This window comes from Vanellus vanellus (assembly GCF_965231255.1).
Source record: "Vanellus vanellus genome assembly, chromosome: 6".
NCBI classification, from domain to species: domain Eukaryota; kingdom Metazoa; phylum Chordata; class Aves; order Charadriiformes; family Charadriidae; genus Vanellus; species Vanellus vanellus.
In genome coordinates, this window is record NC_138911.1 from 20198153 (window position 1) to 20225652 (window position 27500).

The 27500-nt window shown below is 47.4% G+C and overlaps 1 protein-coding gene across 1 annotated transcript; it reads right to left on the minus strand.

Annotated features, from left to right (window-relative positions):
* Positions 1-1064: 1064 nt before the first annotated feature.
* PNPLA2 (patatin like domain 2, triacylglycerol lipase) lies at positions 1065-26814 on the minus strand. The gene is made up of 9 exons (XM_082484774.1): positions 26429-26814; positions 10199-10431; positions 9949-10014; positions 5712-5921; positions 4728-4788; positions 3642-3809; positions 3063-3195; positions 2194-2316; positions 1065-1342 (listed from the first exon to the last, which is right to left on the minus strand). The coding sequence occupies exons 1-9, from the start codon at positions 26613-26615 to the stop codon at positions 1078-1080; spliced, it is 1446 nt and encodes a 481-aa protein (XP_082340900.1). The 5' UTR covers positions 26616-26814; the 3' UTR covers positions 1065-1077.
* Between the last annotated feature and the right edge of the window lie 686 nt (positions 26815-27500).

Sequence of the window (27500 nt, forward strand, 5' to 3'; positions counted from 1 at the left end):
AGACAGAGCCGAGCCCCAGTTTGGCAGGAGATCCCTTCTGTATCACCCGCTTGGAATTTTCTTCAGCTGTCCGGTCCCTTTAGGAGCAAAGCCTGATCCCTGTCAGAGGCAGACAATTCCCCAGCACTTGCTGTGATGCTCCACCACAAGCCACTCAAAAATAACATGCCCTGCACAGTCTCACCTTCCTACAAGCACTTCACATTGCTTCAGCTGCTAAGCTGATCCTGACATAGTCAGGCTGAGCTTTTCCAGGGCAACCCCACGCTAATTCCATTCACAGTGACAGTAATGGGGCCTCAAACTCAACATTTCCCTGGAAAAAAAAAATATCCCAAATTGCTTCTTTAAAATAAGCTCAATGACTTACTTAACACACAGAGTTCAAGCAGTTCCATGAGAACAAAAATCAAAACAGGAGAGATTACGACATGAAACAGGGTAAATACATAACTTTTCTACATTTCTGCAGTCCCAGTGCAGCCTGCAGCAGGGCCACTTCTAGCTTCCAGTGGGGATGCAGTTAAGGGACAGAGGAAAGGACCTGACTTCAGCAAAGAAGAAAGCCAAGAGGAGATTTGGAAGCCATGAGAAAAATTGGTTTGGCAAGAGACTACTTCATCTTTCAGTAGCACAAAGAGGTAAGGGATGTCAGATGATTTAAGAATAAACAAGACTCATGCTCTAAAAAAAACAAAGGAAGCTAAAAGCTGTATGAATTTGAGAGCGTCATCTACGTCCTGATTATTTGGCAGTAAAAAGCCAACGGCAATTCAAAGTGCATTATTTGGGAGAGCCCAGCTGGGTCAGCATCAGCCTGGCCACGGGCAATGGCCAGACCTCAACACAAGTCTAGAGCAAGGTATCAGCCCACGTGTGTCTTTGAACACAGAGTTCCCTTGCCCAGCCCAGTGGGCAACAAATGGCTACAGTCAATTCCACCAGTCTCCATCCTGGGGAAATACCCTTTGCAGCATATTCAGGAGCACAGGGCAGCCTGCTGCTGAGGGATGAGACTGGTCCCACCCTACGTCCACTCCCCTTCCCACCCACCCTCATCCCCTCACGGCAGCAGGCTCAGAAGAGCGGCAGGCACTCCTTTGCACAGTCTAGAGGTGGAAGCTTTATCTGAAACCCTTCCCGAGGGAAGAGGGAGGCCTGCATATCCACGTTGATGCAGAGTAAGCCCAGCATGAGCTGGCGCTGGTACTCCTCCCACTTCATCATGACATCAGACACAGAACGGTTGCTTCTCATCCACATAGGCAGTGCTTCACCATAAGCCGATGTGGAAGAAATTGGCAGACTCTGCGGCCCTCCAAGCTCGAGGTGATAGTAAAGCCTGAAAGCCAAACACATGCAAAGAATCAGTACATGGGAAGACTTGAATGGGTCACCAGACCAGAGCTCCAGAACAATACAGGTGTTGTTTTACCACTGACTGCATGATCTTAGTCAGAAGTCTGTGCGTGTGCCTGTTTTCCCCCTCGCATCTCTTGATTATTCAGACCATGAGCTCTTGTGGGTAAGAATCACTCCCTCATACTAGGATCCAAATCACAGCTGGGACCCTCTGCTTACTAGTGTAATACACAGCTTCCTATCCTCATCCAAGCAACACAGTCTTGCCTCAGCCTCAAGCCACAGCCTACTGCAGGGAGTTCAGTTCAGAAGCAGAGGCACACACAAAGACCCAAAGCACTGTCTCATTTGGAAAGCCTCTAGTGTTTCCTGAACACCCTTGCACTTCTCGACCCTAAACCAGGCCTAGATCTTGAGGCAGAAAAGGTCATTTGAACACAAGTATCTCTTGGAAGGAACTTTTAGGGAACCCTGGGCCAGCAAATGCCACACAGACAAGCACCTCTGTCTTCTAGAGAGAGCACAGAATAAGCTAACATATAATTTTAATTAGACCTGTATCTTCTGCCCTATTGGTATAGTAATAGCTTCATTACAGGGTCTGCCCCGTAATGGGAAGAAGGAAGGAGACCATGTGCTGAGTCTATCCAACAGTTAAGGAAGCCAAGAGACCATGGACCAGACTTGCATTTTAGATTGGGCAGTAAATCCTTCTGGTCAAGTTGTGCCTTACTTGCTCTACTCCAATGGAGTAGAGTCTGTAGAAGTCAAAGGTGAAAGGGGATATGGAAGGCTCCTCCAGAACAGTGCTGTGAAGGAAACCAGCCATACCTGGCTGAAAGGTGGCTGCCCAGTTTCTTCTTGGCTTTCTTCACGAGATAGTTGCATATTTCAGTCATCTGCTCCCTCATCCATCTAATATCCTCAGGGATATCTGGGAGCCATTCCAACAACCTGAGAAGAGACAGGAGACAACCATTAGTTGGGCCACACAAAGGATAGGATGGAAAGAACGCCAGTTTTGCCTCCTATCAATGATTACCCATTATTTTCAGTGACAAATGCATTAAGAACCATTTACTCTACCATTCACAGAATTAAGGGGGAGAAGTTGTGAAGGATGAGAACAGCCCAGCAACTTACCCTTTACATTCTGTGTCTTCACTTTCCATATTTTTCATCCATTTTCAGATTTGGGAAGTGTTTTTCCCTAAGCCTTTCTATCACAAACTAACTCCTTCCAGAAAATTTTCATGGGGTACTTCATACTAAGGAGAAGTCTGACAGACTTGTCTTCCAAGCTGTGTAGAGTTGGAAATGGCTGGGACGATGCTACCCCTCATTCCAGAGGTTCCGTCTCTTGTGCGGTTCCTACTTTCATCCCTGCACTCCCAGTTCAGAAGTCTCTCTCTAGGCATCAAAATTTATCACCATTTTCTAGGGAAAATTCCAGCACATAGCCATCTTCCTTCAAGCTGGACGCATTGGCTGTAGCCAAAAGACTCATGAAGGTAGGAAAAATTTGGGGTTTTTTTTTTTTTTCATATGTCTGGTAAGCAGCAGGAACTCTTTCCCCAGAAACTCTGGCACTGCAGAGTTAGAGAGGACCCTACCCTCTGTCCATTCATGCTCCACCAGCTACATCAAACACTTCACTGCACAAGGAAGAACACCACTGCTGGAACCAGCCAAAGGCCTACCTGACAGTGAAGGAAACTGCAGACTCCAGAGGCAGCATATAGGGCACCATCATTGCTGTGGCCACACGTATAGGCAGCATGTTAGTGATGCCAGTCAAGAAACTTCTTCTTTCAGCACAAGCCTCCAGAAGAGCTGAAGACAGAAGAGAACACGACTGAATCTCTGCAATGGGACTATCTCGTTTCTTGCCACACCCCAGCAGTTACCCAGCCTGAAGTCTCCCCTCTCTACCTTCCACTTCTTAAGGAAGTCTTGCTCAGGGTAGTAATTCTCTGAGCACAGCCAAGAACAGCAGCTTTTAGCTTTATCAGACTCCCAAAGGAGTGAGCAACAAGATGCCCTCCTCTCCTCACCATGCAGAACACCATCAAATGAGTCAAACTCTCCCAATACAGCCTCCACAGAGGGCACCTTTATCTAAGAGGCCCCAACTGCCATCTAATCATCAGCAGGTGTCAGTTCTATCCCTGCCTATGGTCAAGCCCAGCCACAAGCAATACCCATGCATCCCAGTAATCCTCTGAAGTGGACCAGGCAGCACAGGAAGATGGCCTGGGCTCTCTCACTTTGCATCATACCTTGGTTCAGTCTAGGAGGCAAGTGTTCGAAGATGTGCTCTTCAACAACAGCAAGGGCAGTATTGTCCTCTAGTTGGTCCTCAGCTTCTGTTTCTTCATCTTTCTTCTCTCCGGGAGGGGGTTCTATGGCAAGGAGAGGACGGGCAGGACTTGGACGATGAAGGAGACCTGAGAAGATAAGGATGATACAAACTAGCTGCCCTGCCTTACCTGGCCTTCAGAGCATTCGTCCTCACTTCACCCTAACACCCCTAAGACAGACAGACATACATCATACATAGTCTCTTTAGCTTACATCTATTGTAACGCTTACCCCAACAAGTTAGAAATGTTGCTGCTTTAAGATCATCCTCTCTTTCCCCACCAGAAGTTCTAACTTTTCCCCTTTAAGTACCACAGGGTGCTGTTTGGCAGTGTTTTGTTGCTATAATCTGCCAGTCACCAATCTTGCAGGCAAGATTTCCCTCCTGCAGCTTAATCCACAAACACAGCTGCATGACTGCTCTTATCCCAGTAAGGTACGCCTCACAGAGCAAACAGATGTGCTTGATCTGCTGTAAACGGACACTAGGTGGCATCAAACACACACTCAACCCGTTACAACAGTTGGAGGGAAGTCCAGTGCTTCCACGTAGAAGAGAGTGAAAAGTAGTGTCAAACTGCCGGGCGCTGGGGGCTGCACTCTGCACTGCTGTGCCACATTATGTGCAGTTAGGGTATGTCTAAAAAGGAACAGCGTATCTGCAGGAGGTGCAAATGGCACTGGTGCCTAATAACTGTGTTGGTGTAACACTGAGCACATGCCAAGTAGCTTGAACACTCAGTTGTGCCAAAAGCACTGCTCTGGTATCAGAGTGGTTAGGAGCCCTTCTGCATTGCACTGGAAAGGTGTATGCACTCCACCTCTGCTTCCTGAAGTGCTAGAATAGACTTACTAATGGAAATTCCATATTCTGATATCTGAGGCACAGCTCACTTCTGCCCTTCCACCTTTCATAACCACTGTTGTCTATCCTCAAAGCCAAGCCACCAAGCCTGGCACAGAAGAGGCAAGTCCATGCACCTTCCAAACACCCAGTGCCTTACCATTCTTCTTCAGGAAGTGCAGTGCATCCCGATAGCCCTGCTTGCACATATCCCGCAGCACCTGTGGACAGAGGAAGGCAAGAGCGAGTAATTTGGAGATTGTCTGGCTGAGCAGAGCAAACACACAGCTCAATGCTGACTTTAGAGGAACCCTCCTGACTCCTGAGCTACCCCAAGGACAAGTCTCATCCTTGCCAGCTCTTCCCAGGCTTTAAGCAGGAATGGGAGGTATAACACAAATACATTGGATATGGGAATCACAGGATAATTCAGATTGGAGGGGCCACCCAGAATCCTACTTAAGTACAGGCTTAGACTTGCAGCCACCTCATTTCCCCATCTACAGCTGATGCTGCAGTGGGCAGTCTTCAGCGAGTCACTCTGACAAGCAGCCCACAATACTTCCCAGGCCACTGCATTTGCAGATAAAGCCAGCTAACACCAGAGAGAGGGCAGGAAAAAAAACTTGTCCAAGTAATTCAGCACATGAATTATGCTTATGACCAAATGCCAAGGCTATCTGAGGCTGCATTTGCTCAGAAGTGTGCAAAGCTGTTTGCAATGCCACCTGCTCTACTGGCACTTTTTTGGACACAGTTGCTGGCTGCAGGCTGGCAGCTCCATGCTGACCTTAGAACACTCAAGAGCACACTGGTTCTGATGACTGATACATTGTTGTTTACAAGTAAGCCTGACTTCCTGGCAAACGCCACTCTACAAAGAGCAACATGGGAATACTTTCCAAGCAACTGCTACCACCTAAATTCCAGATCTCCCAGTAGCAAAATAAAACCAAGCCACCTATACAACCTTGTGCAGATGGTTAAGGTTTTCCAAGTCGCTGGGTTGATAATGTCAAGGTTAAAAAACAGACAAACAAGAGATACAAAACTAACAGTGTCTGGAATCTTCTTCTGCCAAAGTGCACAATATAGCCAGTGCCTATCTACTGTCCCCAAGTTCTGGTGCTGCCAGGAAACTCACCTGCGGCTCCGGAGGAAACAGAGCCTTTGAGAGGCGGTAGAGGTTGCGAAGGTTGAACTGGATGCTTGTATTGGTGACTCTCAGCTCATGCATGTTTGTGGAATCGTCCCGTGGACAGATATCACTCTCTCCTGAGAATGGAGACACTGTGATTGTGTTCTTCAGCTCATATCGTGGCAAGTTGTCAGAAATTCCTCCGTCAACGTATCTCTGAAATCAAGACAAACAAAGCACTCTTCATTCTTGTAACTGATCAAGCTGCTTTTTTCTCTGTGCCTCTGTTCGTATTTCTGCCAACTACTTGGGAGGAGAATGGAGTACATCCACCAGCACTGGAGGAGTCAAAACCAGCGGTAGCACAGCTGTGTTGTCTAGAATCTCCTTTTGCTATGTGGCTTTCTTCCTATGGTCAAGAGTGTTGGTTACAAGTGTTCAATGAGAAAGGCATATTCACTTGTGTGACTGCTGACTTACACCTCCTATGGGGTTTGACTGCTGTCCAATTAAATAATATGACATACCAACAATCACCTGCAGTGCAAATTAGCACTGATCTAAGCTGTCACACTGTGACATTGTGCCATTTTTCCCTTGTGTTTAAAATGAATATGCTCAAACACAAGTCCCCACTGGCTTGTGGGGGTTACTGGGTTGTAACACTAACTGGGTTGTTACCTAATAGTAAAACCAGGTGATTTGTTGCTAGCAGGCTTGTTGAGCAGCGATCCTAACACATGCATACACATTTGGAATCTACTTGCTGTGGTGTGATAACAGAGTATGAGGGACTTGGGTTTTGCTCCTAACAGGAACCCTGTTATCAGAGAACGTTCTGTACCAATGTACCATAAACACGCTTGCGCTACCCTTGCAGGAAGGGCAACCCCAGTAGCATGTACTAAATTCAAAGTATTTGTTGCAGTACCATAATTGCATAAGGAGCTGAGCAAGACAATCCCCTATCACAGGCCTTCGTCAGAGCAAGGAACACACAGAAGATAAAAGGAAGGGGATGTTGGGTCAAGCTGAAAGAGCAGGAAGTTTGAGACCTCTGCAGAGCAACAACTCAAGCTCTTGTGAGCCTCAGTTACAGCAAGTCCTGCTGATTTTGTATCAGGGTTGATCTTGCCGTTTGCTGCCTGGAACCCTTCCCTTTGAGTGCATTCAAAAGGAAATCATCATACAGGAGCTACACAGCCCCATAAGCAGCAGCTGTAACATCTTTCAGCTCTCTGCTGGGTTAGGAGCTGAGCTGGCAGAGGCTAAATGCAGGCAGAGCATGGAAATGATGATCGGAACAGGAAGTGCTCCATTCTGCATTATGGTTTGCCTTGTCTCACTGGCAGACTGACCACTAACATTGGTCTTTTGCTGCACAAAATCTAGGAAAATACTGGCTTCTTTGCCTGGAGCGTGCTTTGTGCTTTGTTCTATCTTGCTCTGGATGGCAGACAAGCAGAGACCTCTTCAAGCAGCTCCTCTGACCCTGGGGAACAGTTCATAGGTTCTTGGGTGGAAAGCAATCAAATTCAGCCACAGGAATCCAGCTCCCATCAAGGCAACAGGGTCAGGGTGGACAGGTTGGTTGGGGGCAAACTAAATCTCAGGACTATCTCTGCATATAGCCTACAGGTTCAAGGGAGATGGCTTGCAATTACAGTTCCAGGCTACAGCAGCACTAACTTGCATCACAGAACATTTTACCCTCATGTCAGGCCTTGTTCACCAAACACAGTATCAAGACAGACAGAGTTAGAGACTCCTGCACCAGCTGGGTTTGGACAGTGAAGGAAGTGGAAGGATGAGATAGGTTAAAATCAAGGACAAGTACACCGTCTTGGAAACAGGAACACACAGCTTGCTTACAGGATGCTTTCTAGACAACAGAGGTGCCAAATATCAATTGAACCCACACCCCCTTTTGAGTTGGGCACCAGTCTTCCCTAAGCCGAAAGCAACCATAGGAAACTGTCATTGTCATCATCTCCCCAAAGCTGCTCCACTGAAAACCAGACTAGGCACAGCTAGACTTGGAGATACCTGGCTGAATCCCTCTGCAAGGGTGAGATCATGACAGGCTGAGTGGGAAGAGGACAGAGCAAAGAAGTCAGCACACGCTTCGTTTGAAGAAGATGGAGGTAAGCGTTTTGGCCACTTAACAATAGTTTTGCAGTAAGGATGCAGAAACATACGTTTCCCTGAAGGTGGCAGCATAAGTGCACGGATGCCTATAGGAAGAAGGCTTAACTACAATGAGGCTGACAGGCAAAGCCTCACTGCATGGAAATCTTAGAATACACGTGCAGACCCCACTCTCTGGTTCCCCAAGCAATCCCGATTACCATTCCTTACTCAATAGCAGCTGCCACTTCTTTAGATTTGCCTTAACCTCCAGCAACTCAAGCCTAACCACTCTCCAACCTCCTGCGAAGCACCTAACAGCATAGAGTCACAGGCTGGAGTCCCCAGCTGCCTGCAGGCAGGAGCAGCAGCAGCTTTTGGGGATGGTTCATGGACTGGGATAACTTATGGGATGCCCAGATCCATTGCCTTATCCTACCCTCCTGTGTACTGGGCCCCTCACTCATGAACTGACAATTTGCTTTTTGACTTTTGTTAAAGTGCCACAGAGTTCACAGCTAGTGTGTGTGTTGACTGGTCAGTTATTGACTTGTCCATTTCTCTGTATTTGAGAATTCTTTTTTTTTTTTTTCCCCCTTCCCCCACCCATCTTCATCATCCACTCCATGGGGCCACCAGAGCTCAGAGAAGTGAACACTGGAAAAAGATTAGGAGGAAGATAGAATATGGATTTTACACCTTGCACGTAATTGTATTGCCTTGAAAACCGATCCTCGCTCCAGGCCTGTGAGAAACAATCAAAGACATGCTAGAAACCACACAGTCCTGTTTCAAAACCTTTTCCCCAGGGTGGTAGCCAACCTAATTTAACCTCTCCCCTTGCCAGCCACCTCTTCAGAGACAGAAAAAGCCATGATTTTCTGGGGAAGAGGTAGGAATTAATTTCCTCATCTCATATATTCCCTCCCCACTTTTCCCCATGAGGAATCTTGACATGAGAAGTCATCCCTCAGTGTGCCAGGGCAGCTGCACATTCCAGAAACCCTGATGATGTACACAGCTTTGGAGTTTTGAGATTTTGCGCGATCCACACTGACCTCAACTAGCCCCAAAGAGGTGTCAGGCATGAGCCACTGCTATGCTCCCACCAGCTGTAGGACAAAGCCCCTGCCTGTAGTTGCTGAGCCAAGCCATTACTGATTCTGTCACTTCTCTGAAGGGCTGGACATTGGACATTTCTTCTAGTTTATTTCCCTCCCTAACATGCTTCCACAAGACAAAAAATCAGCCAAGTTGTGTATTATGCAGGAGCAAAACTGACCTCACTTTCAGCACACAAGTAGCATTGGGAGCGGATTTGACGCTGTGCTCTGACAGACTGAGGCATCTTGGTGAGGTCACTTATGGGAAACCAGGGCACACATATGTTAACAGCAGCTCTCCCTCTCCCTTTTGACTGTTTAGTTTGCAAACAAACTGCCTTGTGTGCATTAAACCTATGTAGCATAAGGGGAGTCCAAGCTCAACTGAGGCCCTTAAGCATGGCTGCAATATTCAGAGATGCTCCAGCTCTGCACAGCTTTCAAATGTTTTCATTTCTAACATGCAAACACAGAAGTGAGAAATTGCTCTGGACAGCCTTGGACAAGATGTTAAAGAAAGCTCTAGCAGGCAGCAGAACATTATTCTCAGAGGAAGGTCAGGAAGAACTCCATGGAAAAGAGGTCTGGTATCAGCACCACTAGTTAAAACCCCGCAGAAAGTGTCAGGCACATGGGAGAGCCACTACAGTCATGATTTCTATCCTGGATGCAAGTTCTTTCCACATGCAGAGGATCGGAGCTTCAGTGATGAAAAGCACTATACTAAGCAGCCAGAAGAACCATCTGCTATGTCAGCCAGCACATGCCCAGATTACTATATATTACTATAAGGTTAAATCCTCTAGTCTTCAGGACATTTATAAGCAGCATTAATAGGCAGCAGTGGAAAGAAGGCACATCCACTGTTCACACTGTTTATTTGGGAATTTCTCATGCCTCTTCAGACTAATTGCTGCCAGCAGACAGGCAATAAGATGGCCAAAACTGAGTAGCTGCCTTCTTATTCATTAAGTACATGATTTAATGAAGGAGCATCTTAGAGCCTTACTTACCACTCCACGCAAGGTTGGAGGTATCAGCCCACAGTAGACAGGGATAAAGGTGCTGCAGACACAGGCCTGAGGGAGAAAGAGATCCAGAATGTGAGAAGCAGATCAAAGCCTACTGAACCTATTACTCTCTCAGAACACCGCACTGGCATGGGCTGACAATCAGACTCCAGTACTATGGACACTTGAAAACAAGGCAAAACACAACTGTATGCAGTTCCTGCCTAGCCCTCTGCAGTAAGTTTCCATTCACCTGGATCAGCTCCTCCTTGGAATTGAAGTCTGACAGTATCACATTTTCTCCATCAGAAACCCGTGTCAGGGAAATACCCAAACGTCCTGCTGCAACCTCATGCCCATTCTCTGGCACAGTCTTGGACAGGCAGATCCGAATGATCTTCACCAAGTTGAAAGATGGGTGGAGTGGGCCTAAGAACCTCTTCCGGGCTTCTTTTGACACTCGAATAATGCTGGCCCCAGCCTCACCTGCAACAAGAGAAAGAAAAATGCACCATGAAATCCTAGCAAAACCAGCTTCCTCCTGTACAAAATAAGGCACAGTAAAGCCTCATTCACAGCTTTATTCAGAGGTTTCTCCCCACTGACTGATATATAACCCAAGACAACAGGATAGTATGGGCAGTGTTACAGAAGTCACAGAAGTTTGCTGTCTTGGCCCTCACACTCCACCATCACAAACAGCCACCCTCATCTTACATATGTTTTATAAAGTCAAGGAAGATCACATGCATCTGGCTAAGGCCTCACACTTTTTCTTAGTCCCTGTTTCACTGGCCAATATAGGGCTGGTGAAAACAGTCTAACAAAGAAAACAAGGTAGATGCTTTAACAGCTTTGAGCTTTATGACTAAATCCACCTCAAAACACCTTCCGCTAAAATTTTTCTAGTAAACATCTTCATTTTTCTGACATGAAAAAAGTCACCTGCCTGTAAGTAAAACTGCCAGTAAACAGGAACGTCCACGCTTTCCAGCTAATTGATCTCAGCTCTGCTGTGAATGTCAGCCACATCTCAGGTGAGCAAAACAGACACTATGCTCCAGTAATCAGTGACTTAGTGCCACCTGCAGTCTTTGGTGTCCTGTCCCTTCCATGTCCAATTCCACAGCGCTATACTAGGCCCTGATGGCAAGCAGGGCTCACGAAGGCATGCCTGCTTTACCCTTTCACACAGTGACACAGCTGGGTTTGGAGAAGACATCCCATCTGCACAAAAGGGAAGGCATATGCTGAGCCCATTATCTCATGGTCACTAGGAGCTCGATTTGGCAAGAGCATCAGAGCACTCTTCTGTGGGAAAGGAGGGATGGGAGAAAACAAAACAAAAACATCAACCCAAGCCAAACCCTCAGCACCCAGTGTTCTGCCCTTTGCACACAATGACTGCAGCTTCCACACACATCTCCTAGGCATGGTGAGATACAAGACAACAGTTCCTATAAGTACCAGCCAATCACTGCATCCCAAGGGCACTGGGAATATACATGTGAGAAGAATGTGAGGGGAATAACAAAGAAACCAGGAGAAAAAAAAAAAAAAAAAAAAAAAAAAAAAAGACATGCTTTCACAAATTCTCTCCAATCAAACTGAAGTTCAGTTCCTGGAGAAAGATGAAAGACTACCAGTTTAAACCAGCTGAGAATCCCTCCATTTTGCTCTCCCACCCTGTCTTGCAATTGCAGAAAGGAGGCAGCAGAATAGAAGAACTCAAGTTAAACCCAGGTTAATAAATATAATGGAGATAAGAGCAACAACACCCTCAAAGCTATGTTGACACATCCCACTCTTTTGCAATACACGTGCACCAGCAACATGTTTTCCACCAACACAGCCTGGGAATGTGATTCTGTTCTTAAGAAACCCATCAACACCAGTAGCTCAAGCACGCACAGAACTGGACCCTTGAACATGACCAGAGACTCTGGGGTCAGGATTTTAGGCATTCTGAGGTAGCAACTTAGCAGAAAATCCAAGTTACCCCCTCTGAAGTAATTTTTAGCACTATAATCCCAGTATTTTGCTCTGTCCTAGAGCAATGTTTAGCAGTCTAATTCTGATCTTACTTACTCAATTAGCAGTAAGCCATTGAGCCCAGCCTGTTCCAGATAGTAGCCACATGGTTCAACATCCTTCCCAACATGAAGGAAGTCAGCCTCACAGAAATTACATTTTATCAGCACCATGACATTAGCACTCATAACGCTCCCTAAGATGCCTTCACATCTGACAAGGGGAGGAAAGACACAAAGAAACTGCAACAGAGCCAAAAACTGAATGAAGCCCAGCCCAGCACCTTAGCCACATGATCCCAGGAAACTCCACTGCATTGAGTGCATTGCAGGGAGTTGCTTGCTTAGCAATAGCTTCCCAGTGGAAGGGTGGGTGTTGAGCTTGCAGCCATGGGGAGACACCATGTGTGCAAAGGCCATACTGGGAGGGAGGGAAGGTGTCACCCAAGAGATGGTGCTTAGACAACGGCACTTTCAGACTTGGCATCTCAGTGTGCAGAAAGATTTGACAGCAACACTGAAAACAACTGCAATTAAATTGAGCCTATGACTGTTTGAGTTAAAATGTGAGCTGGAAGTTCCTTAAGAAAAACAAAACAGCAAAGTCCCAACTATGCCAGGAAACAGACTGTCTCAGCATTTGATCAGAGACTTCAGTTGCAGTTCTATCACCATTTCACAGCCAAGTGGGGTGGGGGAACACAGAAAAACAGATTATGAAATAAGAATTACTGCTAATTAGAAATTTCATTCTTTGAGTACTTTCTGGGTGTCTGTTGTTTTGGGTGTTTTTTTATACATGTGTGCATACATGCATACACATAGGAGCTTCTGAGGTATTTCAATTTAAGGGCACCTGTGATTCTGTTGGACTTGCTGGCTCCCTTGCATCAAAGCTGAGTGCAGAATGGCTCTGTGGAAAGAGATGGGCACAGGGTGATCTGCAGCACCACCAGCTTTCCTGGAAATAAGGCTAGCTGAGGGTTCAGCCAAAGGAATCGGGTTTACGTAGCTAGATCCACGACAGTTAAAAAGGCCACTTGGAAATACATTTGGGAGGAGAGAGAAGTGAGAGTGTTTTAATCCCATTACTACCAGAAGTGCTATTCCAGGAAAACCAGCTCAAATTTTGCTCGCAGCCTGCCAGAGGCAGCAGCTGAATGAGGGGTGGTCAAGAGAGACGAGTTCTACAGAGGTCAGCCACAAGCTGTCAATTATTACTAGGACATCCAGTGCCAATTCCAGTCCACAGAAAAGTTTCCCATGGTTTTTGAATCTGGCAATTCAGGACACAGGGTCATGCAAAAAAAAAAGCTAAATTAAGTCCCTCTTCTCTTATTGAGGTATGTACCAAGGGGTAGAGACAATCACTAATAGTTGGTATCGCCTGCTGGGAAAACATTCTTTTCCCATCAACCAATTAATTCAACACTTCTCCCTATACAGATTTACTAAGCCAATATTCCTCTAAAAATTACATTAATATGTGGAATATTCCATTTTCATTAGAAAAGCCATATCCCCCTTCTTCCCTGCCCCCCACCACTGCCCCAGTGGGTGGTGTTATACATGAACCTGAGTACTGCAGGGCCATCGTCCTTATCTGAATCTCAGTTGTGATGACGCAAAGGAGCATCAGACAGTTGTGTCCTGAAACACCCCAACATGTCCCTTGCCAGACAAGGAGGCCAGTTGCTCCACCTCTGCTGGTTCATCCTGCGATTATTCTGCAGTGGCTACACAGGGGAAGTCACCGTTACCCATGGGAAAAGACCTGAAGGCAGCTGCTAGTTTTCATTTCATTTTTAAGCCATGTTAAGCCAGCTTCACATTAACTTATTGACACAGCAAGATCATTCCCTTAAGGAACTGGTTTTCACCTCCACCAGTCACACCTGACTCCAAAATAACCCAGTATCTAAGTGTTTACTGCCTTACGTCCCCAAAACTACCCTTCTCTAACTGGAAAAGCATTCAAGCAGCACACGCTATTTATAATCGTATACAAACAACTCCAGCCACACCAGCCTGCTGCTACTCTGCCTCTGGAAAAGGAGAAGAGCTGAAGATCAATCACCTAAAACTGATGGTAGTCAGGCTGCTGGGAAGACCCTTAACCGCAGCTGAGACCTCTGAGATGAAACAGAAAGGCTGCTTCAACTCTGTGCAATGCATAAGGAAGAGGACCATTGCAAAGGTTAAATATGCCATGGCAGGAGGTGTGATGAGTGGGAAAGAAGGGCCTCTTCAGACCTGCATCAGGACTTTTGCACCAAGGGCACTATGATGCTCACATGTTGGTGTTAGATCACATTGATATTCATTTGCCAGCCAGCAAAAGGATGGCTGACCCATAAAGTATTTCAAGTGGGGGAAAAAAAAGCCTGAGATACAAATAAAAATAGGAGAGCAGGCTGAAGAGGGAGAGGGGCATTCTGGACATTCCACCCAACAGCTCCTGTGACCATGGGTCACCCATGACACTGCAGCTCCCTCTGGAAAAGCTCCACATCGGCACAAAGATCACCCTCTGCGCCAGGGACATTCCTGCTCCCTGGCTAGTGCAGCAGTAAACAGGAAGCAAGCTTAAAGGAAAGGCTCTCCAACAGCAATGGAGAACAGAGGACGTCACAGGTAGTGAGTGGATGCAGGGACAGCACCTTCTGTCCCTGCTGGTAGATACCCCAGAGATGTCATACCCCAGACTGCAGATGCCATACCTCGCCTGGACTAATGGAGCAGGTGGGGAATTGCGCAGATCCCTGCTAAACCTGCTTCTCATTCAGCACCAACAAGAATTCAAATGGACTCCTTCCTACACATTAGTAATACACAAGGCACCGCTTCTCTCTCCTCGGTCCCATTACCCAGCTAAGGCTTCAGACTGCCCAGACACACCAATATTAAAAGCTTTGAAAGGAAGCCAGCTAGCAGAAGGAAGTGCAGGTGCTTTTGACATTCCTCCAGCACCTGGAGAGCCCAACGCCATGTTACTTTGGGATGGCATAACCAAGCTACTTTGACTTCAGGACAGGAGCTAGTCCTGTGTACCGTAACCAGGGACCTCATTCTGGAGCTGCTTAAGTTCTGCTTAGCTATCTGTTGGAGCAGTGTTTGTGTGATGCTCAACACAGATGCGCCCTGCAAAAGTCCCCTGCTACGATTTTCACACTTTGCTTTCAACTCAGTTGCTAAGCATCACTGTAGTTCTCATGCTTCCCATTGGTGGATACCAGTCCAGACTTGACTTTAGGGATAGGATGAGTCAGAAGGAATTTACTAGCATGATCACCCTCAAGGTTAATTTAGCTTGGTTGCCTGTCCCTTGCTATTTCAGCTGTTCTTGTACCTCATCCATGGAGGAGCTAAAAGCCAGTCTCTAACGATGAGCATGGGTCTCAGGAGAGTTGTCCTGTGTTCTTCCCGGGCACAAATCTCCAAGCTGCTCCAGCTCAGCACACACAGCTCCTGCACCTGCCTCTTTGAATACTGAGAGTAAGCAATGCGCATGTTTTTCCTGCCTGCCCTCTCCTAGGAGATGATACAGTCCTAATTATAACAGTCCTGTCACCAGCCCCAAAAGATAAAGCTGTAAACACAAGGCACCAAAACAGGAGTTTGCAAGCTGACATCTAGAAAATAATTAACAAAGAACTTTATTGGATGTTTCCTCACAGGTAGCTCAGACCACTAGAAAGCGCCTGTTCGTTCACCCCAAGGAGCAGTGCATAGCAATGCACCGGTGACCCAAGGACAACCCCAATTCTTGCAGGCAGTAACCTCAGTTTGTGAAAGATCCCACTACTTGGCTGGACTTCTGTTCCTCTTCCCATACTCACGCTGAAGCAACCTGGTTTCCACTCATTGTCCCAAGAGAGCATGAACCAGACAGACCTTCAGCTGTCTGACTTGTGCTGAATGGGAATCTGACCCTAGATGTTCTCTGACTATGACTGACTATCAGCGACACTGGATGGATGTCAGAGGGGCCCTAAGACAAATTAATGCCAGCAGGAAATAAAAGTGTCTTATGATCTGCTCTTATCAGGACAGGGGTATTTTCAGGGGATAGGGATACACCACAGCTGGTGACAGCTCTTTAGTTCCAGTGCAAAATTCTAGATAGATGCCTAAAAGCATTGGGTGTGGAAAGAATATCTATCCCTCACTTGCCAGAACTTGTATAACCCCCAGTATTTAACACAAAGAAAACCCACCCATTTTTAAATATTTGAGGCTGTGGGATAGGAGCTAGCAGTGGAGCCTCCAAAGGCACCAGTTCTTCTCACATCTGTACACATCTCCCTGTAAGTCAGTAATATTGAGAAACGCCATGTACTAAAACAAGCTGTTCTCTTGGGACTTCCCTAATTGTTGTTGTTCTGACGTATATTTATTTTATTTATTTTTGTTTTAAGATTTTCACTCAATTCTTCTCTCCTACTGTTTTGCCATCAGATAAAAAACAGCTCAGCTGACTTGGCTCCAGATAGGAGATACAGGAAGGAAGCTTTTCTTTTTTTGGGGTGATACATAGGTAGCAAACAATTCCCCCCCAACACACACCCACTCAGTCTGCAGATAGCCCTACTGCTTGACCAATTGTTTCCTGCGGCAGGTAACCCTTCCCATCAGGGGCTCTGTGCAGGGATTCAACCTGAGCTCAACAAGCAAATGATTTAGCAAAGGAGATTTCTAAGAAAAACCTGGCCACTGGCTGTAAATAACAGTCTTTCTCCCGCTTTGCTTAAGAGTGAGGGGCACTGATACATACCCTATCAGAGTAACTCCTAGGGATCCCTACAAGGCTACAGTAAGCAACATCTATTCTGACTTTACAGGTGGGGCAGGTGGAAACACCGAGAGGAAGAGACAGCTTTTCAAGTAGGGCCAGCTCTCGCAGCCAGGAGCAGATGCTGAAGGATGGGCTCAGCCCACAACACTTTCTGGCTCAGATTCTCACTGCTCAGCATTGCAAAGTCTAGACACAAACAGTGCCAAGATACAGCCTGTGGTAGGAGGGCTAAGTAAATCCAGAAGCCTACCTCTTAATGTGTTTGCCCAAGATGTGTACTTTTCTATTTCAAGTAAAACTTGGGAAAAAAAGCAAAAAGCTGTTGATCACTTTATCTATTCAAATAAAGCCAAACCAGAAGGAGCTGTTTTTCCCTTTTGAGCCAAAAAGAGATGGTTGTGTGCTCTGTATACCAGTTAATAGATGAACCGCAACTACTGCCATGTCCTGGATGTGAGTAGCATAAGGAGAAGATCTGCTTTTAAGTTTCCCCTGTTTTTAACTCTTGCACAGAGGAGCTCACCAGGCAGACCACAGTGACTGTTGCCTGCCTGTCCACCCACTGGTACCTACAGGGTAGGACCCTCGTGCAAACCAAAGTGCAGATGCACAATTCATACTCCATTGTCACCTTAAGGCAGGTTGCTCTGCTTCATACAGAAGCAAAAAGGCTTTGGGAGAACAGGCACAAGAGCTGCCAGGCTTGATTACATCTCTAGGCTAAACCTTTGCACTGGACTTAATGTAGTGTTGGCACACCAAAGCCTCACAGGCAACTGCTGTTCTGCAAGCTGAGGTGTGCTTTGTTTCTGTGGCCAGGACGAGAGCATTTACTCTTGCAACACAAATCATAAAACAGTGCAGCTGCTACTGCGAAACAATCAATAGGAAGGCCAAGAGGCAGCTCAGTTCACGCAGGCAGCCAGGATCATTCTCTGTCACAACCAGAACAGCAATCCCCACTAGCCTAATCTTTCCCCTCTGTAATTCCCTAATAGGAGGCTTAACGCTGCATTCCTGTTCACTGTGTTAGAGAGAAATAAAATGGTATAACAGCACATGAAAAGGAAAAGTTGCAAGCTGTACTGAAAGCCTTGTCCTGTCCTCATCCATCCATTAATCCCGGCCAACACTACAGTGCAACTCAAATTGCATGGGGTGACAAGAAAAGGGTATTCACAGAGTAAGAGAAGGTGCAGCTCAGATCCCTGCTGCTCTGAGGCAAAGCAATGAGGGGTTTGGGGTCACTTTTTAAAAGCAAGTATGCAGTGAGAAAAAGCTAGTGGAGGGGAGAAACAGACCAAAAAACACATAGTAATGCAAAATTGCCTTTTTACCCTGGCCTTCATAGAGGCAGAATTGGAACCACATCACTCTTGTTTTATTTTTCCAAGTGAAAACCACTAACACAAAGCCTCCAGTGGTTGTTATTCTGAACAGGAACTGGTGCAGAAGGATGAAGTCTCACCCAAACACAATGTTACACACCCCCCTCCATACTTATTTCTCAGGGCTGGTTTGCAGAATGGCACTACACACCTAGAGAAAGAGCACACTGTTTCCACTTCACAGTGGAGGTATCACTAGACGTAAGATGCTTTGGAGGAAGAGATACCAGAGCTGCAGGACAGTAGATACCTCTACCTTTGCCAGGCACCTGCATCACAGACTGATGAAGACAAAGCGGAGTGAGCAGTCATCATTTCTGTTTCCAGTGCCTGAAGAAATAGCTGCCATGCCAGCATCACTTCAGCTTTATCACGCACTAGCCACTACCCTCAACTGGCTCACCAAAGCAAGGCCCACACACAGCTTTTGGTGGCCTTCAGTCTAACACCTGCTAAATGCTCTCCTGCATACTTGCAGGCAATGATTGTTTTGTGTTCACCAGAGATGTTACCAGAGACACGGCTGGCTCTGTCATGCAGAAAAGGGCAGCCAATCTCCCTTCTCCCCTGTCCTTTTTCAATGTATGCTTGTGTGGCTGCTAGAGGACTGTCTCACCCTGGCACAGAATGAAAGGAATAGCTCTGCTGTCCTCCACCAGCCCTCAGCCTGCATCGTGTCCAGTGCCCTCATGCTTGCACAGCTAGCCAACTGCTCCAATCCATGCCAAGCACTTCCCTGTGCACCTGTGAGCACACTGCTTGCTGTGCCCGCTTTGCCCTTCCAGCTCACACAGGCGTGTTAAGTGTCACTTTATATCCCTGAACTTTTCCCCACTAGCCACGGCATAAGCAGAGCCTGCTACCAGCAAGGAACCAAGAATGAGAAGCTTCGTTCCAAAGCAGTCCTCAAAGAGGCACGGGCATTTTGTTCTAGAAGGAATCTCATTTTGATGATGAAGCTTATTTGGGAAGAATCTTCAGTCAGACCACAAGGCAGGCCACATTCCTTGGGAGCCATGACACAAGAATATCTGGAGACTGACATTACCTTTCTTCCATGGACATCAGCAGCAGTTCCCCAACCACAACTCCTGGGCATCAAGATGATTCAGGTTCTGAAAGCAGCCATGTGAGCTGGACAGGAGCTGCTCCCAGAGGGTTACACAGACCCCTGCAAGGGAAGAACCTCTACTCAACCCTTCCTGTGAGGCTGAGCAGTGCACAAGCAAGGAGAGCAGCAAGAGTAGCAATGTCCACCTGAAGCTCACACACAGAATTAACTCTTCTGTGTGCAGAAGTATAGCTAGTAATTAAATGGTTAGTTTGCTCCCATAAAATTTTACCAATCCTACCACAAGAACAATGGGCTAGATAAATCATTGTAACTCCCCCTGTGCCAAAAGCCCACTCTGAAACAGGGCTCTAACTTTCTCCATGGATGACATAACTATGGCAGCCTGAATCCACACCCTGCCTCCATGATACCCAGGAATTACTTTCTCTCCAGGTCTAGCCCTCAAACAGCAGTGTTCAATGAAGCTGGCAGGAGCAGCTCTTGTAATTAACATATGTAAAGGACTCCCTGATTCATTTACACCCTCAGACACCACCTCCTCTAGTTCAGGGTGCTAAACTAGATAATCCACAGAAGTGGCAGCTCAGAGACACTGCCACAGTCTCCAATGCTAAAATAGTATTCAATCCTTTAAATCCTAACCCAAAAGGCTTCCAAAACCAGTATCCACCCAAACAAACTGCAGCATATGAAGAGAAAGGTTCATTCTCAGAAGAAATCCTCCAGGCACAGCACAGCCAAAAGCCTGGGAAACAGCTGCAGAAGACACTTCAGAAGCTTCCTGATTCCAGAGGACTTGTCAGACAGAAGCTGTTAATGTAGATTTGGCCTTTATCTGTACCAGAAAGCAGCACAAAGCCCTGGCTTCTACTAAAACTATCAGCTTCCACACCTGACATATCCCAAGCACTAAGAATGAAGTGCACACCACCTGCCCGGACTCATCACCACTGGGATTGCATGGAGTTTGGCTCGTTCTGAGCTTTTCAGCTGAGAAGAGACTCTTTTTCCAGGAACACCGAGGACAGCTCTTCCAGACACACTGTACTGCGAATCAGCACAACCCTAGGGACAGGATCAGGCCTGTCACAAGCAGCTATTGTATCATAAGCGCCAAACCCTTCCTCTGGCCTTTGTAGCTAAAACAGGCAGAGCTACAACAATAGCCAGCACCTTTACTACATTCCCAGGCCCACCAGTTCCCTCCCTTCTATGTGCTCCTTGGAAGGGATTTTCTACTGCACAGGACCCTACCACTTTCAGGACACGTTCTGCCTTTTCCCAAGGACATAGACTTATTTGGGGCCTTCTACATGGCACCATTTCCTCTACCCCTCCTTTTCACTAAGTCTTAGTAGGCTTGTCCATTTCCAGCTCTGGAAAGAAGGAATGCTGACCAAATTACCATTTCTCCAGCCCTTGCACGGTCCTCTTCAAGTACAGTATAAAGCAAGCACAGCACAAAGCAAGCACAGCAGAACTGAAAATCCTCTCCAGCCAGGGCAGTGAACATTTCATCCCTGCGTCATGGAGGGAAACATGGAGAAGCCCAGAGGAAGCAGAGGGATAGCATCAGACTACAGTCACTCCCAAGCCCACTGCACTAGAAGGCAGACAAGAAACAAACACCATCAGCTACTGGGCATGCAGGCAAAGCTGCTGTAACCACTACAGCAGCAGGAATTTGGAACTGGAAGACACCGCAAGGAATCTGAGGAAGGTTTTTCATTTATCAGGACTAAACTTAACTTTCAAACATAATCAATAACTGGACATAGGACCCTGAAGAACACATGACAGTTTCTCATATTTTATAGGGAGGACTTGCAGGTGCCTTGAAGAGTTTTGGGAGATAAGAGACAGAAAGAAGTGGAACAGCCTGGACATGCTTCAAGTTCAAGAAAGATGTTGAAATTATGGGTCAGAAGAATGACCATGTAAAGACCGTGTGTGCTGCAGCTGACGGAGCAAGGCTGGGCACCAAGCTGCTCTGCACACCTACTGTCTATGTGGGGTGACAAAAGAATAAACACATGCATTGCTATGACTATGTTTTTTGCTAAAAGTGGCTGCTTGGTTTCCCTTGCACTCATCCAACAAGATGCCTGCAAGTGCTCCTTTCCTCATGGTAACTTACTTATTACAGCCAGGCAGACAGCAGGAACAAGTTCCTTCCCTCCCATCAAAAGGTACTGCAGAGTGCTCTGGCTGCTTGGCTGCCAGCTTACTCATCTGGACGCTCAAGCCTGCAGCCCTGTGACTGCTGATGGCACCAATCCAGGCACAGCAGCTTCTCCATCAAGCCAGCGAACATTTCTGACTATGTCAGCACAGAACATCCCCCCACCCACCTCTATTTTCCACCAGAAAAAGAAGCAGCAGCTTTACCGCTGCCAGGGAGCACCAGGAGGTTACCCATGAATTATATCCACGTCTCCATGGATGTACATAGGGGTGCCTCTCCTTCCATTGACTGGGCTAGGGCTGCTGAGCTCAACAACTTTTTCTCCAGCTACGGCCCTTGAAGGAGATACAAATGACAATCTCCTGTGCAGGGAGGTACTTGAGCTTTGAGAGGCCACAGATGCTATAAAGCATCTGTGTATCTTCGTGTACCTGAGGAGATCTATAGGTCTCTTCACACAGTCACACAAGACAGCATCACACATACTTCCCCCAGAATAAGCTTCACAATTCATGCTTTGGCTAGCATAAACTGGCATTGCTCTGAGAACTCCATAGAGACTAAACTGATTTATTTCCCTCTCTCAATCTGGGATTTGGTGTTAGGCTCCACACACACAGAGAAAATAACCTCCATAACCAGTCCTTAAGCCTTTGCATGCACATCAAATTTCAGGAGCACATTTAAGATGCTGCTATCATTCATCATCTCAATTTCAAAAGGTAAAAGAAGGTTGGGGTGTGTGTTCGTTTTTCTTCCTGCTACCCAATGGAAAAAGTCTTTATAGTTCAGCAGCATGTTTCCTGGTGGTCAGATGGTGATAGCTGACAAGCAAACCTGAATGTCAAATAACCGTTACTTCATCTCAGGTTGAGCCTGAGACAGAGTCCTGGCTAAGATACTAGTTTAAAAAAAAACAAAAAAACAACAAACCAAACAACCAACCAAACAACAACCTTTAAACAACACAGGAATTGCTCTCTAAAGAACACCCCAAACAATGCTGCTCAATCTAGCAGATATATGGCCTCCTTTCTGTATTCTTAGTACTAGAAGCATTCCCTCAGCTTGCTTTATCTTTTTCTGCTGACATTGTCATGCTTTAGGAGAACAGCTAACACCCACATACGGGGGTTTGATAGCCAGCTTTGCCTCCGACAGCAGAACCCACCTCTTCCCCCCCCCCCCCCCCCCCAAAAAAAAGAAGCAATTCAGCACTTCCAACCCACCCTCAGATGAGAGATTTATAGGACAGTATTCACATGCTACACAGACAACTGAGATGCTGTTGGTTAACTATGAGTCACAAGCCCAGTCCGGAACCTCAGCATCAGCTCGAAAACAGCTTTTCAGTGAACACAGGTTCCAACCCCATCATTCATCCAGACTGCTATGTTTCCAAAGCAGGCACACCAAATCCCGTTACAGCTCACTGGAGTAAGATGATTCAAGACCCTTAACAAAAATATATACCCTACTCTGTATTAAAGATGTAAGAATCCAACAGTGGCTGCAGTTCAGCATTACTCATGACTGAAAAAAGGACAGTTTCATCATGCCACGTAAGCCAGTTTCACTCATCCAGGCCCAGTGACTTAAGGATTTACTCAGACAGGTAAGCATCCTCAGAGCTCCAGACCTAGTGTTTGTGAAAAGCTCCAGGATTTGAGGTACACATGAGGAGGAGCCTGCAAAGCCAGCACAAAAGGACTCCTCAGTTGCTTGGCATACAAAGGTGCATTTCCTGGTGTGCTGGACTGCAACAGCCCCAAGAGAAGACACAGGCGTGATAGACGGCTATTTCCCAGAAAACCCTCAGGACAAGAAGTGATTCATGCTACAACACTGCAGTATGCACAATCAAGCAACTTCTAAACAGGCGAGATGTTGCCCGATACACTTTGATAGCCACACAGATTATTCTAGTGAAAAAATAGCAATCCCTTTTCATGCCAGTAAACAGAAGAACCTCAAAGCTGGAGACAGCACTTCAGATGTGGGACAATATCACTGTTGTAGCCCTGGAGAATAAATCCAAGACCCCTACAACTTAATCGTAAAGTGTTAACAAGAGCCAGGCAAGGTCATATCAGACCATAAATACCTTCTGGCTGCTTATTTAGAAATAAGGTCCTCAGCCTAGCTAATACGGATGACCAATGTTGTTTTATTTGGTATTCTCAAATGCGCCTTTGCAGTCCACAGTGAGCTCTCAAGGCTGCAGATCAAGTCAGGGCTTTCAATTCAGCGTTAGCCCATAGTGAAGCCTTTATGCCATATACAAATCATGACAGCATGGTCTTAATTCAGGAAGAAGGCAGAACAGCTTAGAGGCAAGCTGAATAGGTGCAAAGGCCAGAAGGAAAAAGCTGGAAAAGAAACCACTAAGTAGGATCTTGCACTCTGAAGTCCAGGGAAATTTCTGTTCTCTCTGATCAGGGTCTCAAAGGATTGGAACTAAAGAAAAACCCATAAGGAAGAGGTTTTTCCACCCCTCCCCAGGAAGTATTTATCTTTGCACAGTAGGGTCTCATTGAGTTCAGCGTCAGGTACAGATGCATGGTCACTAACCTTATCTACACACAGCCAAATAAGCAAGGCTTCTGCTTGTCATCTATCAAGACACATCATACAGCATGCAAATTTGTTGGACAGGGCAACAGACAGTGCAGAGTAGTAGTTGTCATAAGCATCAAAGCCCATGGGCTATTACACCTACTCTCAGGCAAAAACCAGTTGCACAGCAAATACAGATACTTGGGATCCTACAACAGCCTGTACTAGGATGAACTGCTCTCCTAGTACAGGCTGTGGCTGTACCTTCCTACCTGTCCTCTTCTTCCCTATGAATTCATTCTGACCCCTGGACCTCAGCCTGGAACCTGTACTGTCAGGAGGGTTTACAACAGGGATAAAGTGCAGCAATATCATGCCCCAACCAAGCACCCTGATTGCTTTTACTTTCAGAATTCAGCTCTGTTGCCTTAGAGCTGCTCTCTACCCAAGATATATGCCAGCCACACAGGCAGAATGAAAAGAAAACTACCCCAGAGAAGTCAAACTTAAGACAGAATTTGAACACCCAAGCCTTGGATGGCTTTAAACAGCATGGTTCGTCCTCTTTCAGGAGGATACTTCCTAGAAGGTGGCCCCTAACTCAGTTCTCTTTATCATGCCTTGTACCTATTTGGGAGTGGGAAAACCTATTCTAATCCCGATTCACAGAAAGCTCTCTATCAGGCTGGGTAACTCCCTGAGGGCAACGCCTAGCACACCATGGATATCTGGACATATAAATAACAAGACCAAGGTAGACATGATAACAGACTTGCTCAGCACTATAATGGCATCTGAGCAAGGCAAAGGATTTGGGCAGTACCACCAGCCTGTCTCATGTTCATGCCACACCTCCAGGTAGCACATGGACCACCCAGTCAGGGAACTAATTGGGCAGCCATCTCTTGAAGAGAAGCAACAGCAAGTCAAGCAACCAAATCCCTGGCAGCTATAAGCAAATGCATCCCTGCAGGAAAATGGATAGAGGAAGCCTTTTCCCTTGTTCACAATAAAAGCTGGCACCATAGCATGACTACAGCCTTTGAGATCACAGACTGGGGTTTGAACAGCTGGTAAGAGCTTCCCATCAAGCTCCAGAAGCAACATTTACACTTCACTGGGCATTTCTGTAAACAAAATTCTAAGGAGGGGGAAACTTCAAACCTAGCTACACAGCAAAAGCTAGCTTTTGCTGCATGAAGGCTACATCTCAAAACTTTACCTTTCCCCAAAGAACAGGGAGTGCCTGTGGAAAGACACCTGTGATCAAGGTGAGAGGAGTTCAGTAAACAGCTCTGGTTTCACTTGGCTCTAGGAGAGGCTCATAATTCTCAGAGACTAAACAGATATACCTGATTCTCTCACACCACATTCCCCTTTCAAGTTTAAGATATTTTTCTGCACTTGTTATTCTCAAAATACAAGTTTCCAAGTACAGTCTCTAGCACGTTTGTTGACTTTTCCCCCCATATGCCAAACAGCTGAATTTCAAAACAGCAAAAAAACCAGAGGCACCACACACCGTTCCCTTCAGCTGTTCCCCAAACGTGCTATTAGCAAGGACAGACTACATTGTGTGCCTGCTTCAGAAATAACTTTTTAAGGCTTCTTCTGTGACTTGAAAAGACAGATAGTATCTAGCTAAACTGGGGATCTAGCTCTTGTAGAGGACAAAAAGATTCCCCAGTGCCCTACACCCCCAGGAATAAGACTCTTCCAGAAATAAAGATGCTAAGAAAGAATAAAGAGAGATTTCCTAGTTACTCGGAGATGCTGTTCAGCTCTAATCTGTACACGCTGCTTGGTGTCTCCGTCTCCAGCTGCTTTGCCTCCTGTTCGCAGCCACTAAGAGCGACAAGGGTGAGAAGCCAGCTCTTCTCACCAACAGCCCCACCAGACCTATATTCAAGCAAGCTGAACCCCAAGAACTGAGCCCTCACAAGTCCACGTAACCATGGTGGGGCCCAAAAACCCTGTGATGACTTCCTACCATCTTGACGTGTGGCACCGGTCCCCTCTGCAGACACCTGCTCTGCGGGACGGGGCGCAGCGCCACCCTCCCCCCATCCCACGGGGGTCAGGTGCCCATTTTGGGTGGCGCTTCACCGCCTTACGAGGCTGAGGTGCCTCCAACACCCCCTCGGGCCTCAGCTTGAGGCGCCGCAGCCACCCTCGAGGGATCTGGGGCACGGGAATACTGAGGTTAAGGCCTTAAAAACAAAGCGCCGCACGCATTTAAGGAAGAACGAGGAGAAAGGCGAAGCGCTATTTCCACCCCCACCGGTGCTGCTGTAATTAAAAAAAAAATAATAACAACGAAGGAAAGAGTCGAAGGAGCGCTCGGCTCTGGCAGCCGGCCGGCCCCGCTGTGACAGCCGGCACCCCCAGGCCGGCCTCGCGCCGCCCAACGGCCGCCCGCCGCTGCCGCGCTCCCCGCGCCCGCCCCGCGCTTACCGAGGCAGGCGCCGCTGACGAGGGCGGTGGCGGTGAGCGCCCCGGCCGAGGCGCCGTAGACCTTCCTGGCGTTGGCGACGAGGAAGGGGGCATGTTCCTGCAGGCAGCTGGCTACCCCGATGTGGTAGACCCCCAGGAAGCCGCAGCCGGCGAAGGAGATATTCCAGGTGGAGTCCAGGGGGAACATGGCCTCCGCGCCCCGCTGAAGGCGGGGGGGGGGGGGGGGGGGGGGAGGTTGGTGGCGGTGAAGGCGGAGGAGAAGCAGCCGCGATGGGGAGGGGAAGCCGCGGGGCTCCTCTCACATCACACCGCCCCTGGACGGGCGGGACAGAAAACAGGAGCTGGGGGATGGCGCTGCCGAAGGAGGTAGTCGCTAGCACGGCGAGGTTTGCCGCTGGGTTGGCGGCGGCAGCCGCCGAGCTTATATCAAGCGGCCCGGCCCTCGGGCCCGCCCTCGGCTATGCCACCTCCCCTCAGCTCGGCCCCTCCGCAGGCCCCGGCCTTGGGCGGGAAGCAGCCGGCCCCTCCTTCCAACCCTTCCTCTGGTGAACCCCTTCTCTCAGCCCAGTGAGGGCGGCCCCCGTGGGCATTGCGGTTATTTGCCGCCTCTTGAACCACGGCAGCCGCACCAGCGCCTCCCTTAAGTGTCAGAGGCTAAGCCAGTTCCTTAGAGAAGGGGGGGAAAGGAGAGGATTACGGCTTGTCGCAGCGCCCCAAGCCTTGCCGTGTAGCGGGGCAGCAGTCTGTCTTCCCCTCACAAAACATGCTATTTCTTGGGGGTCCTCTGCTCCGAGTTCTTGGAGTTTCCTGCAAGTACCGTTGCTTGTTTTTCCGGAGATGGGCAGGAAACATGAGAGGAAGGGAAAAGCTTTCCCCTTTCATAAAAAGCTGAGGAGCCAGAGGCAGGCAAGGCTCAGCACAGCTACAGTGCAAGAGCAGAGAGAAAGGCAACTCCTCTCTCTAAACAGCTTTCTCTGCCTCTAAACTCACCAAAACACACACAGTTGCTTACCTTGGCTAACCTTGTCTTAACAGTTCTCTCTGCATACTTCTAAGCTCACCAAAATGGATG